General features: G+C 43.9%; 1 protein-coding gene across 6 annotated transcripts in view; it reads right to left on the bottom strand.

Moving 5' to 3' along the window:
* Positions 1 to 13,482, bottom strand: part of DDB2 (damage specific DNA binding protein 2) — a 31,369-nt gene that overhangs the window by 6,042 nt on the left and 11,845 nt on the right. For 5 of the 6 annotated variants that reach the window (XM_075927658.1, XM_025190879.2, XM_075927656.1 and 2 more), the window contains exons 3-7: positions 12,167 to 12,297; positions 10,406 to 10,597; positions 7,156 to 7,322; positions 5,533 to 5,632; positions 1,298 to 1,475 (exon numbers count right to left, since the gene is read on the bottom strand). In XM_075927658.1, the coding sequence (XP_075783773.1) occupies positions 1,298 to 1,475; positions 5,533 to 5,632; positions 7,156 to 7,322; positions 10,406 to 10,597; positions 12,167 to 12,297 (768 nt within the window). Of the gene's footprint in view, positions 1 to 1,297; positions 1,476 to 5,532; positions 5,633 to 7,155; positions 7,323 to 8,998; positions 9,145 to 10,405; positions 10,598 to 12,166; positions 12,298 to 13,482 lie in introns of all 6 variants that reach the window. The other variant, XM_075927657.1, reaches the window with a different exon arrangement.

The following is a 13,482-nucleotide window of genomic DNA, read 5'->3' as shown; positions in this document are numbered from 1 at the left end:
TGCCCCTAATTTGTAAGACCATTAAAACTTCCTAAATAGTTAAAGCCACAAGCCCCAAGGAACAAGATCTTTACAAATATTAAAATGAAGTTTACAATACCTGCATGACAGGGAAATATCATCATCCCCATTACACAGATGAGGAAAAAAAAGACATGGAGTGGGAAAGGAGCCAGATAAGAATTGGAAAAAACCCTACAGCAATTCTGACTACTACTGCCCTGCTAGACCAAATCTGCCCTGCTAGACCAAATCTCTCCAATATTGTCCCTATTTTTACCCAAGGAACTTCAGCACAATATGATCAGGAATATCTGCCCAGACAAATTTCACACTCTATCCCCAGCAATCTTCAATGTTTTCACTTTTAAGTCCTCAGGTGCAGCTCTGCAGAAACTGCAATGTATTGAGCCATTAAGAACAGACATTTTATTAAACAGGGACAGTATGTTTAAGTTATTTTAGAGTGGATACAGAGAAGAGCCAGAAGCGTGATTAAAGATTAGAAAATATCTCTTATACTGATCTACTCAAGGAGCTCAATCAGTTTATCTTAAAGAGATTAAGCAGTGACTTTATTACAGTCTGTAAGTACCTACATGGGAAACAGAAATTTGACAATGGGCTCTATAATCTAGCAGAGAAAGGCATAAATCTAATCCACTGACTGGAAGTTGAAGCTAGACAAATTCAGACTAAGAATAAGGCATAAAATTATTTACACTAAGGCTAAATAACCACTGGAATAATTTACAAGGTTATGGTAGATTCTCCATCACTGGCAATTTTAAAATCACAAGTGGATGTTTTTCTAAAAATTCTGCTCTAGGAATTTATTTTAGGAAGCTGTGCGGCTTGTGTTAGACACAAGGTCAGAGTTGATTAAAAGAGTCTCTTTTGACCTTGGAATCTATAACTATCCCTCTATCAGCAACAACACATCAGGCTGAATTAGCCAGAATGCAACGAGAAGGTGTTAAGAGTGACAACACCACTTTTGTATAGGACTTTCAGATAAAGTTTACTATTTTCAGTGTTTGAATTTAGAAACAGAACAATTTTAAACTAATCAAACTCAAAACTTTCACCAAAATGATTTCATCTTTTGATAAATACACACTGAAGCACATGAAAAACAGGATTGATAAACACTTGTCGGAGGTAAAGTGGAGCACAGAAAACTCAAGGGGATGGACTCAGTCACTGGTCACAAAAAGACCAAAAAAGACAGAAAGAAACAAAGACTAAATGGGTAGATAAGTGAGCAGAAAGAGAGAGCCCTACCTCACTGACCTACCAGCATTCACAGGTTTGTCATGAGGCAGCATATGAAGGAAACTTGACTTGTCTTTGATGTTTCTCAGGTCCCAGATTTTGACTGTCTGGTCCACAGAAGCTGTAGCCAAGAGCCAATCACAGCGAGAGTTAAACTCCACGTGAGTCACTTTCTTCTTGTGTAATTTCAGTTTCCAAATCTGCAGTGAAGGAAACAGGTGGTGAGGTTTGTGTGACAGCAACACAGCAAGGAGTTGCAAGACAAGCCAGATGAAGAACTTTCCAACACGGCTCTGGTACAGATAGCCTCTGGAACAGACAGCTTCAGCCTAGACAGTGGAGCTCTGAGCACTCCTTATCTTGCATAACATGCCACCCCATTTACCAAAGGTTTTCGGGAAGCAGCAGTGCTAGTTAGCACTGCAAGCCTTGACCCTAGAGCAGTGGTGGGCAACCTGTGACGCACAGACCATCAGAGTTCTATATGTGGTCTACAAGACATTTTGTTTACTGTTACCCATGCATTGGATTCTGCTACTTTCCGTTCGTGTCATTTTTTCCTACCAGTATTACTGAAGTGATATGCACATAAAGCAAAGGCACATGAAGTGAGGTGTATGCCGAGTGCACACAACATTGACTGAATGCCATGCGCTCCCTCTACATCCAATCAAAGCATTGCTATGGTTCAATCAGCACATACTACGTACGCAAGCAGTTAGCAAAACTATCTTATCCCGAGAGACCATCGTGGTTAGGATAATCTTGTGGCCCACTGAGATGAAGGAGGGCCACTCATGCGGCCCACTCACTACTCTGGGTTGCCCATCACTACTATAGAGCATAGCGCAGGTGTAATCTGGTTACAGCCAGCACTGCAAACACCATACCACAGAGCCAATGCTCACCTGTATGAGGCTGCATTTGCAGTTTCTGAATCACCCCAAACTTCAGAAAGCTTTGACAAGGTCCCTCACCCAAGACTCTTAAGTAAACTGTCATGGGATAAGAGGGAACATAAGAATGGCCATACTGGGTCAGACTAATGGTAAATCTAGCCCAGTATCCTGTCTGCCGACAGTGGCCAATACCAGATGCCCCAGAGGGAGGGAAAACAACAGGTAATACTCACGTGATCCCTCCCTGTCATCCATTTCAAGACAAACAGAGGCTAGGGACAATATTCTTACCCATCCTGGCTAATAGCCATTGATGGACCTAACCTCCATGAATCAATCTAATTCTTTTTTGAACCCTGTTAAAATCCTAGCCTTCACCACATCCTCTAGCAAGGAGTTCCAGAGGTTGACTGTGCCCTGAGTGAAGAGAAACTTCCTTTCGTTTGTTTTAAAACTGCTACCTATTCATTTCATTTGGTGACCCCTAGTTCTTATATTGTGGGAATAAGTAAATTACTTTTCCTTATTCATTTTTTCCACACCAGACATGGTTTTATAGACTTCTATCATATCTCCCTTTAGTCTCCTCTTTTCTAAACTGAAAAGTACAAGTCTTTTTAATCTCTCTTCATATGGAACCTATTCCAAACCCCTAATTTTTGTTGCCCTTTTCTGAACCTTTTCCAATGCCAATATCTTTTTTGAGATGAGGCAATCACATCTGTACACAGTATTCATGATGTGGGAGTACCATGGTTTTATATAGAGGCAAGAATATATTTTCTACCTTATTCTCTATCCCTTTTTTATTGATTCCTAGCATTCTATTTGCTTTTTTGACTGCTACTGCACACTGAGTGGATGTTTTCAGAGAAGGTCTTCTCATAGATCAGTAACTAGTTAAAAGATAGAAAACAAAGGGTAGGAATAAATTGTCAGTTTTTAAAATGGAGAGAGGTAAACAGCAGTGCGCCACCCAGGGGCTGCATGGGAGCAATGCTGCTCAGTATAATCATACATTATCCAGGGAAGGGATATGCAGTGAGGTGGCAAAATATGCAGATGATACAAAACTACTCCAGATAGTTACATTAAAACAGCTCTTTTCAGACTGCAAAGAATTACAAAGGGATCTCACAAAACTGGGTGACTGGCCAACAAAATGGGAGAAGTAATGAACACTGGAAAACATAATCCCAATTATACATATAAAATGATGGGGACTAAATTAGCTGTTGCAACTCAAAAAAGAACTTGGGAGTCATTGTGGATAGTTCTCTGAAAACATGCATTCAATGTGCAGCAGCAGTCAGAAAAGCTAGCAAAATGTTGGGAATCATTATGAAAGGGATAAATTATAAAACAGAAAATATATTGACTCTATATAAATCCATGGTATACCCACATCTTGAACAGTGTGTGCAAATCTGGTCACCCCATCTCAAAAAAGATATAAGAATTGGAATAGGAAAAGGCACAGAAAGGGTAACAAAAACTATTAAGATATGAAATAACTTACATATGAAGATAAATTAATAAAACTGGGACTGTTCAGCTTGAAAAAGAGATGACTAATGATGGATGTGGAGAAAGTAAATAAGAACGATATTTACTCCTCCTAACACAAGAACTACAGGTCACCCAATGAAATAAATAGGCAACATGTTTAAAACAAACAAAAGAAAGTATTTCTTCACACAACACACAGTCAACTTGTGGAAGGGGAACCCTGTTATGGTTTTGGGTCTTCACAAAATCCTTTGCCAGGGCATGTTGTGAAAGCCAAGACTATATCAGGGTTCAAAAAGAACTAGATAAGTTCATGGAGGATAGATCTATCGATTGCTATTAGTCAGGATGGACACGGGGGTAAGATAATGCTCTGAAGTATTCCTAGCCTCTGTTTGCCAGCAGCTGGGAATGGGCAACATGGAATGGATTACTTAATGATTCTCTGTTCTGTTCATTCACCCTAAAGCAACTGGCATTGGCTCATGTCAGAAGAGAGGATATTGGGTTAGATGGACCATTGGTCTGACCTAGTATGGCTGTTCTTGTGTTCTTAAACACCTCTCTCTTTGAGATAGTTCCTAAGGCCCAATTCCTTCTCCTGTTCCCTATATCCATTTAACCACACAAAGGTTTTCACTGTGGGGCATTACTGGGGGTGGAGTTGGAGATGAATCTATTCCCAAGAAATGTATTAGGCACATAAGGCACCAGCCTTTAAGGGCATAAACACAGGGCAACTCTTACAGTTCTTGCGGCCATTAAAACTGAGACCTGCAATTGCAGGTCATATAGCTAGGAGCAAACAGCTATGAGGAAGTCAGGTATGAGGCTTCTTGCCTGTTGGGCAAGAGAAACAGACTAAAGAGACCAGAGGTCAGAAAAGCCCAATATGGGTTTCCCCATAATAGCCAGGAATTGTTTACCTCATGGGAAAGGTTATGTCCTTCTCAAATGCAGAAGGTAGAAAAGATCTCCGTTACATTGAATTTAGTATTATTATTTTCAACATTTTTGCATCTTCCGAGTATTAATAAATATGCCCTGAGGTAAGGGCAAAGTTATGAACTCAAGTACTTGGAGTGACCCAGCAAGTCACTTGGCCTTCTGATTAACATGATCGTCCTGCCTATCGCACCTGGTGTGGAAAGTATCCAGAGTTCTCACCCTGACGGCAACAGACATGATGACTTAGAACTGATAATAAAACAGGAGCAAAAAGGTGACGTTTGATTGGCAGGACACACTTTTTAAGAGGTTCCAGGCCCACTCACTCTTAGGCAGTTTACTTATCTGTTTCTGGTCCTGGTGTTAATATTCTGCCCCCTTGGTCAGGATGGAAATGGCACAGTTTCTGTTCTTCACCTCGCCTGTGATCAAGTTTGTGACTAGCCTTGGGAGGGACGTGACGTTCTGTCACATCATACCCCTGTGACACTCCCATTTTTCCAGAGGATTTCTGGAGTCTGTCCATTGCAAGAGGGAACTGACACCTTCAGGAGGTCACAGCTGCTGCTCTCCTGAGTAATCAGACACTCTGAGTGCAGGCAAATTCAATCATGCCACCCTTAACTTGGAATCACTCTGGGTGATTACGGGTGTGCTCCCATCTTGGGAGAAAAGACAGACAGCTTCTAGTGCACTGCAGATGGGCAACGAGCACCATCTGGTAAATACAGGATAGACTCACACTCCTTAAGGTTCAGAATGCATGTTTCTCTTTCTAGGGACCTGCTCCTATTCTGCAGAAGGCCATCGGAGCAGAGATAAACATGGCTAAAGAACAAACAACCATCAGGGTCCTTGGAAAGAGGACAGGGGTAGAGAAGATGAGAGGAGCCATACGAACCTTTTCACCACCCGTGCTGAGCAGGACCACGTTACCCACATTATCGCCTGTCACCACAGACCGGCAGCTTCCAGACACATCAACACTGCAGTACCAGAAACTAGAGGAAAAGATCCATAGATCAGCAGCAAATCCTGCACACAGGTAGTAGAAGAAGAACCCCTGAGTATAGCATGTCCCTGTCTCTCTTCAGAGAGGGACTGCAACAGACTCAGAACTGGGTCTTCCATGTGGCAGAATGGGACTTCAATTATCACTCCAGGGGCAGAGCCCACCAAGAGAACTTTGGATTAGGAACTGATGTGGCATCCCTTCCAAGTTATTTGTCAAGTAAGCTTTAGATAGCAGAACATGCTGGGGTGTAGGACATAACTGAGGCTGAATGGCCACTTGGTATCTGTATAGACACCTTGGGAAAGACCAGGACCCCACCTGAGATATTGACAATGTGCAGAAAATGATTTAAAATGAGCTTTCCCCACAAAGGGATGAAGAAGCTGCAGCCACAGACTTTGGACTGGAAAATTTCTGGTCTAAAGCTCCCGCAATATACCTCTCAAGGAAGTGAATCAAATACAGGCTTTTGAGAGCCTTGTGCCCCAACTAAAGACTATACCGGGTAGTCAAGTCACTACTCAACTAGTCACTCCCACCCCCCACTTACTGCTTCTGTATCAAAGGCAGCAAGGCGGGGGGGGAACAGGAGCCAGTGCTGGGGGAAAGCCAGCTTAAAAGCTGGTTCCCTCAGCACCTTCTCTGCAAAGGGACTGGGGAGGCAGACGCACAGCAGGGGAAACGGCATAAACAGGGACTGAAGCAGTCTCCACGTGCACTGGATCTCGACTGCTGTGCTTCTGCCTTTTAAATGTAGTAAGAGCCCTGCGGGGATCTTACTACATTTAAAAGGCAAGGGTGCAGCAGTCAGGACCCAGCGTGAGTGGGGTCTGCTTGAGTCCTCACTCGCCCTGGTTCCCGGCTGCGCTCTGCCTTTTAAACACAGTAAGAGCCACGGGCTGATTAACTGAAATTTAACATGCCTGATACTGAGAGGGCAGAGAGGTGAATTCTCTGACATCCAGGGACTTCTTTGCCAAGCTTCGACCTGCAGGGGATGTTCACACTAGTATTCAAAACCCTGTAGTCAGGGTGGCAAGCCTGAAAACCCAACCCCCATCTCCAAAGAGATACAGAGTTACCACAATAGGGTTATGTAGGTTTCTGCAGAAATGTTATTTGGTTTAGGCTAAGCTGCTCTATACTCCTCTTAGCCCAGCTCGTGGCAGAAAGGAGAACACTGGCCTGTCTAGCAACCCTGATATTCTCCTTAACTGCACCTTTAAAAGGAAAAGTACACTCCAAGTGCTGCTGCTGTCCTAAGATGCCAAAAACTATATTACCCATCATGCACTGGAACAGCAGAAGTCTAACTGTCCTGAGCATGCCAAACTCTTGGAGTGGGCCCACATGCCCCAGTGTCACACGTCACTGGATCCTCTGACAGCCCCAACAAATGGTAAGCGTCTGTCCTAGCCCTAGCAAAGGAAGTTGACATCAAAGAGAAGAAGAGGGACTACAATGTAAATAGTATGGAGTAGAGGCACAACCCAGCCTACTCCTCCTCACCAAACATCATGGTACTCATGGCCACAGCCTGGAGTGCGGGAGATCACCTGCGCCGCTTTGCCTTCCAGATGCTGCAGACTAAGGGTGCCATCCCCTGAGGCCACATAAAGCTTCACTGCCTCAAACGGGCTGAACTTCATGCCTCCAAGAGAGTCTCCTGGCCCTTTCTGGAACACACAGACAAAGGGAAGGGGCACCAATGTTACTGGGGAAGGAAGGGACAGGAAGAATGCTGACCACCTGGAAATGAAGCCCTCTCTCCATAGCTGAGATACACCAAGGTCACAGAATCTTGTTTCCCAAGAAGAGTGGCATAAAGAGTTATCTTTTATCTAGTCTGTTACTAAACTGAGAATAAAAACGTTGGGGGTTTGCAGGTTCTACTGACTGTTTTCTCAAACAAACCAAAGTCCCCTCCAGCAGCACAATTGTCTCCAGCTCAGACTACAGGATATGCCTGTGGTAATCCATTCCTAAACCTGGGAGGGCAAGAACACAAGCAACACTTCATGCAGAAATATAAGAAACACCAAACAAACTCTGAATCACTTTCTTTCTATAGGATCGTCTGCAGGGGCTTCCAATGTGTCACGTCTGGTCTTTCCCAAGGTGCCAGCAGGCAAGTTGAGAGCTGTACAGGGGAAAATCCCCACAACTGATTGTGTGGCAAGAGAGGCAGAGGAGTCTTGTTCCAGGAATCATCCCCAGCCTGTATCTACTGAGAAAACAAGTGGGATCTTCACACAACAGAAAGAAAAAAAGATGGAGCTAAATGGGAGACACAAAACCCTCTCTGATAGCCAGTACACTTCCCTTGCTGCTCACAGTCACTTTGTACCAAGGCCTCATCTTCATTATTGACTTTTGAGAAGCCCCTTCCATAGAGCACGACCTACCTAAAATCCAATGGAAACTGAATAGATCTCCCCTTAAGACCTAGTCATCTTCATCTTGATCAATAGGAAATATTAGTGGAGGATGTGAGGCTCTCTAACCCCAAAGTTAGAGCATGTCTTTTCTATAACCCTTCCAGCCTCTGCTGATCCAGGGAGTCACTTGAACACTAAACCCGGATCTTCAACATGGCAGCACCAAACTATCCCAATGGGCCTCTGGAGTTTGGTTTCATCTTTCCTCAATGACTGCAGCTACAGTAGACATTTGAAAACTAGCTAGGAAACATGCTACTGGCAGGAGGCAGGCAAGGAAAGAAAACAAAGAGGGCAAAGTGGAACTGGCATGCTGATACTACTGGGTCATTCCTAGGACTTTCCTCTGACTTCCCAAGCCAATAGGGCTTGCAGAAGTACTGCAGGAACTCCTCAGATGCTCTACAGAGCCTCTGTGGCAAGTGGGAACAACACTGGTAATTAGAAGATCACCATGACACAGAGCCATGTAAAGGCACAAAACTGAGGCATTCTACTGGTGCCCTTAAAAAGCCAGGAAGGCATAAGAGTGGAAAAAGAGTGAAGAAGTTACTCATCCTGTGCAGTAATGATGGTTCTTCGAGATGTGTCCCTGTGGGTGCTCCACTCAGGTCGCGGCATGAGGATGCACAGAGACCTGAGTGGAGCACCCACAGGGACGCCACTCAAAGCCACTCAAAGGAGAACCCTCCTTTAGGGGAAATGGATTTCTTTCCCTTCCCTCTACAGACCGAATAGGAAAAACAAGAGGAGAGGCAGGCTTTTGAAAGGTAGATTCTGGAACTGACAGGAGGTGGATGTGGAGGGGAACAGAGAGTCCAGCTCTCACATTTCAGAAATAAGTGACGCTCCCTCTCCCTGTGCTACCAGTGACAGCAGGAGGCAAAGGCCCAGAAAATTGCCATGTTTCTTACTCCCAGTCCTTGGTGCTGGTGAAGACCCGGAGTGTATTGCCAGTAAAATCCTGTAGGGTGGTAGTACCAGCAAGTGACGATGTGTACAGCTGACTAGGATTAAAAGGGTTAAACTTCATTCCTGTGATGGCCCCTCCAGCTCCCATCTACAATGAAGGGGATGAACAAAAGAGAAAAAAAAAATCACTAAATGATGGGAAAGCAGGAAAGTCCCTTCTACAAATTCACAATCACTGTGTCCCTAACAGCAACAATGACACAAGCCTTGGCTCCCGAGAGACTACAGAAACTTTCATCTCTACAAGTCTCATCCTGGCAGAGTAGATAACCTCATCAGAGAGAAGATTTCTGCTCCTGAAGTTCCAGGGCATGTGATCCCTGGCTGGACATCACCATACAACACCAAAAAGAAAACAAGGCAACCAGGAATGGGACCTAGAAATCTTCAGAGGATGATCCTCCTCCTCCCAATCTATATTCATGAATTAAGTTTAAGAGACAAGTGTTGATGTGAAAACTACGAGCCCACATATACTTGGGACTGGAATTAGTGTATACATGGAATGGGATGGGCATGCAAACCATTCAAACTCACAGGGAGTCATTCACTCCACTTCTTCACCTGAAATGAATTTCCTTCTTTCCACTCAAAAAGGTGCTCCCTCATGTGAGGCAAAATGAGAAGGTGAAGAGGGGGAGAGTCAAGCCTAGAATAAATGAACCCTCTCTGCACGCTTCTTACAGATTTCCTTTCTTAACTGTTATCCTACTGAAGTGTCTCACCAATCCCCCACTCACCCTCCCTCCCAAATGCCTGGCCTGAAGAAATTTCACCATAAATTCTACACACACACCTTATTGTTGACCTGCAATCCCCACTCTCCTATTCCTGGGCTTCACATATTGATTCACCACTGCATCTCAGTCTTTTCAGATAAGAATACTATCTGCTGCTATTCCAGTCTTGGACCCCTCATAGTTCTGACAATGCAACTCAATAACGAGGTGAAGCAATCAAAGGGTGTGTCTACACTGCCACCCTAATTCAAACTAGAGTGGCTAATGTAGGCATTCGAACTTGCAAATGAAGACCGGGATTTAAATATCCCGGGCTTTATTTGCATGTTCCCGGCATGGACTAGGTAGTTCGAATTAGGAACTTTAATTCGAACTACCTAGTCCGTGTCGCGTGTAGCTGCGGGCAGGTAGTTCGAACTACGGGGTATTTAAAAATGGCAGCACCCGGGAACATGCAAATAAAGCCCAGGATATTTAAATCCCGGGCTTCATTTGAAAGTTTGAATGCCTACATTAGCGATCCTAGTTCAACCTAGGGTGGCAGTGTAGACATACCCAGGGCTATTTTAGTCCTACCTTCCTGCCCACCTCACATACTTAGTGACTTACTCCTTTTATGAAACAGGTTTTATTCAGTACTTCATAGTCCCAGAGAATTATATCTCCACCTTTGGAACCCACAGCCACGGTGCTGGGATGAGCTGGATGCCACTCCAGACATGTCACTCGCCTGTCAAAGGGACTTGCTGTTCGGAAGAGGCGGTATGATGAGAGAGAACGCACGAAGGGCAGCTGGAGACACTGTTACAAAGAAAATGAGAGATTGAGATCTCTGTAGAGCTGGAAATAGGTCTCTGAATCTCTCCAGAACCACTCACAGTCTTTATGAGCCCCTCCCGTCCCATGCACTTCCCAAGGAATTAGCAAAGCAAGGCTAATGCCAGAATATGAGGGAGGCATTCAGCCCAGCTTTCTTCATTTACACACACAATGGAGTTTCCAGCCACATGGGGAGATCTAGAGGGTTGCTGTCTCCCCCATCTTGCTCCATAAACACAGGTCAATCTGACAATGAAACGGTAGTGCAGATTTTTTTTCCTGCTCTGTATGGGCCTTGGCCCCTTTCCTTCAAACAGGGTGAATAGTTACCCCATATTAGTGTGTTCACATCAAGATGCTGCTCCCTTCTCTGAAGTTTGCTCCCTTCTCTGAAGTTAGCTGGGTAATGGGTGGGAGCACAAAGCCCCAGGGAAGACAAGCCACTCCAAACAAATGTACCCAAAACACAAATACTCAAACCACCAGTGACAAAAATGTGGAAGAAAACACTCTCTGGATGATGTAAGAGGAGCTTAGACCTCTGGGCTAGCTAAAAGGGGAGGATACCTGATATTATTTCATTAACATAGCACCTGGAGATACTTTCCTTACAAGAACAGATGCCAAAAACCCCATTTCCTTCTGTTGTGTAACTACTCAACACCCAGAAATATTATACTCCATTCAAAAACATAAAAACACTGTCCTCCTTCCAATGTGCTTACACAAATAAGACACAATAAGACAAAAGGCTAGCAGACATGGGGCTGAGCGGAGAAGGCAAGACAGTGACAAAATCATGTGGTTACTTAGCTAAAAGCAAGGTACAGACTGGATGAATTTATAAATCAAAAATGTAGATAATACATCAATGACCTAGAAAATAAACCTATCCTGGTTGGATTCATACCTTGTGGACATTGCAGAAAAAGTTAATGCTTAAGGAAGGACTGAATGAGGGGAGAATTATGGCTTGGAACCCTGTTCAGGGAAGGCATTACCCAAAACTTGGAAAAAGGTGTAGAGGTGGCCATGAGAGAAGTTGACAAATGAACATCGAGGCTGGCATTATTAGCAGAGTGGAGCAGGTGAAGACAACATGACATGGGACTACATCTGATAAGTTTATTGTTCAGGGCATCAACTGCTAAAACAAGCTTACCTTTGATGATGAAGTTTCTTCAGGTTATACACTTAGGGGGAGAGAGGATGGGTTGGGGATTGGTGAGACACTTCAGTGGGACAACAATGAAGTAGGGAGCAGAGAATTAGTAGAGGGATTCAAAGGTAGGGGCTGATGTGTTACTGATGTACAAGGAACATTATTTCAGCAGTTGCATTTTGTATCAACTAAGGAGAGAAATGTGATAGTAAATCAGACCAAGAATTTTAGTCATTGTAAAAGCATGTAAACCATGAGCCTGGGGTTGGAGTGGACCGCTGGGCCTTTTAAGCTCCCTCATGTGTGTTCAAGCTTTTGTTATAATATTTTGAAGAGAAACTGTGTGGGGAGTTCAGCTGTCCTGTGGACTGATAAACAGAGACCCTCACCTGCCTGAGCTGTGCTCGGATAGAGCCACCCAGCATGTTCTGGTAGATGTAGTGGATGATGCTGCACTGCCTCTCCATCTGATGGAAGTGCACCCCTGTGTTTCTGAACAAGGAACCACCTTCAGCCCAGCCTGCCAGATAGTAAAACAGGGAAACTTACTGACAGATAAGCCAGTGCACGTCATGCTCATTCACTAAGCAGTACTGGTGAGGATGGGTGTATTTGGTGCTGAATCCAGAAGTGGTCTCTAGCCACAAGAGAAAGGACCTCAAACAGTTCCTATGAGTGTATGGGGCAGCAGTCTCATGCAAAGCACAATGCATACTACAACCCAACAAAACGTTGCATGACTGGTTCCCTCGTAATATGTGTCTCCTGGTTAAAGATTCATCCCAGAGCAAAGGAAAGGAGAGGGCTCTAAGTGAGTTTACAGGAAGTGGCTTGGATCCCTGATATGGCAGGGACATATGGAGCCTGAAAACAAGTCCTGAGATGTGGGATAATGGGAGAGATTAACTCCTGGAATCAGCACCTCAACCATAGCAGCAAGAAGAAATCAGACCTGGTATCAGCAGATAAACGAGAGAAATTTAACTGTTTCAACAGAAAATTCCCAAATTGTGAATTCCTAGCCATTTTTCTCCTGCACCCAAATAAGAATATTCCACCTGCTTGTGCTGTAGTTCACACAGCCTGCCTATGCGTGTTTTGTTTTTGATAAAAGACCCATTGGCGCCTGACACCCTTCTGTTCAGGGAGAATTCTGCTGACAAACATAGCATGTTTTCTGTATTTTGCTAGCACTTCTGGTTTTATTATCAGGGACATCTGTGTAAAAAGAGTGTCTCATCAATCCCACGCGTGTGACCTAATCATCCCCACAACAACAGACTATATCTTCCCAGCAGATCCAGATGGCACATGAGGAAACAGAAGAACAAATGAATCTCTTAAGAAACATTAAAATAAGATTTTTGTAAGACTCCTGCATCCCTATATGATACAAAACAGGATGAGAAGAAACAAACAAGAGTATTACATACAATAAAAAAATATCCTTACTTTATACAACATGAGGCCTGGAAATCAAGAAGTCAATACACCCAACCACATTCATGCATGATTCCAGCAGGTGGCTCTCATACTTGCTGTCACTGGATTTAAGAGTATTTCCATTCTAATCTCCCATTTTTACAGATTCTTAACTCTCAGAAACTTTCACTGCCTGAAATAAGGAGAGGCACTTTTCCAGACTTGAGTACTGTCAGGAAGTAGATATATTTTTTAATACTGTAAATCTGATCTTCACGCATTT

Source organism: Pelodiscus sinensis, chromosome 4, assembly GCF_049634645.1.
Source record: "Pelodiscus sinensis isolate JC-2024 chromosome 4, ASM4963464v1, whole genome shotgun sequence".
Classification (NCBI taxonomy): domain Eukaryota; kingdom Metazoa; phylum Chordata; order Testudines; family Trionychidae; genus Pelodiscus; species Pelodiscus sinensis.
This window is presented reverse-complemented; position numbering and strand designations above follow the sequence as displayed.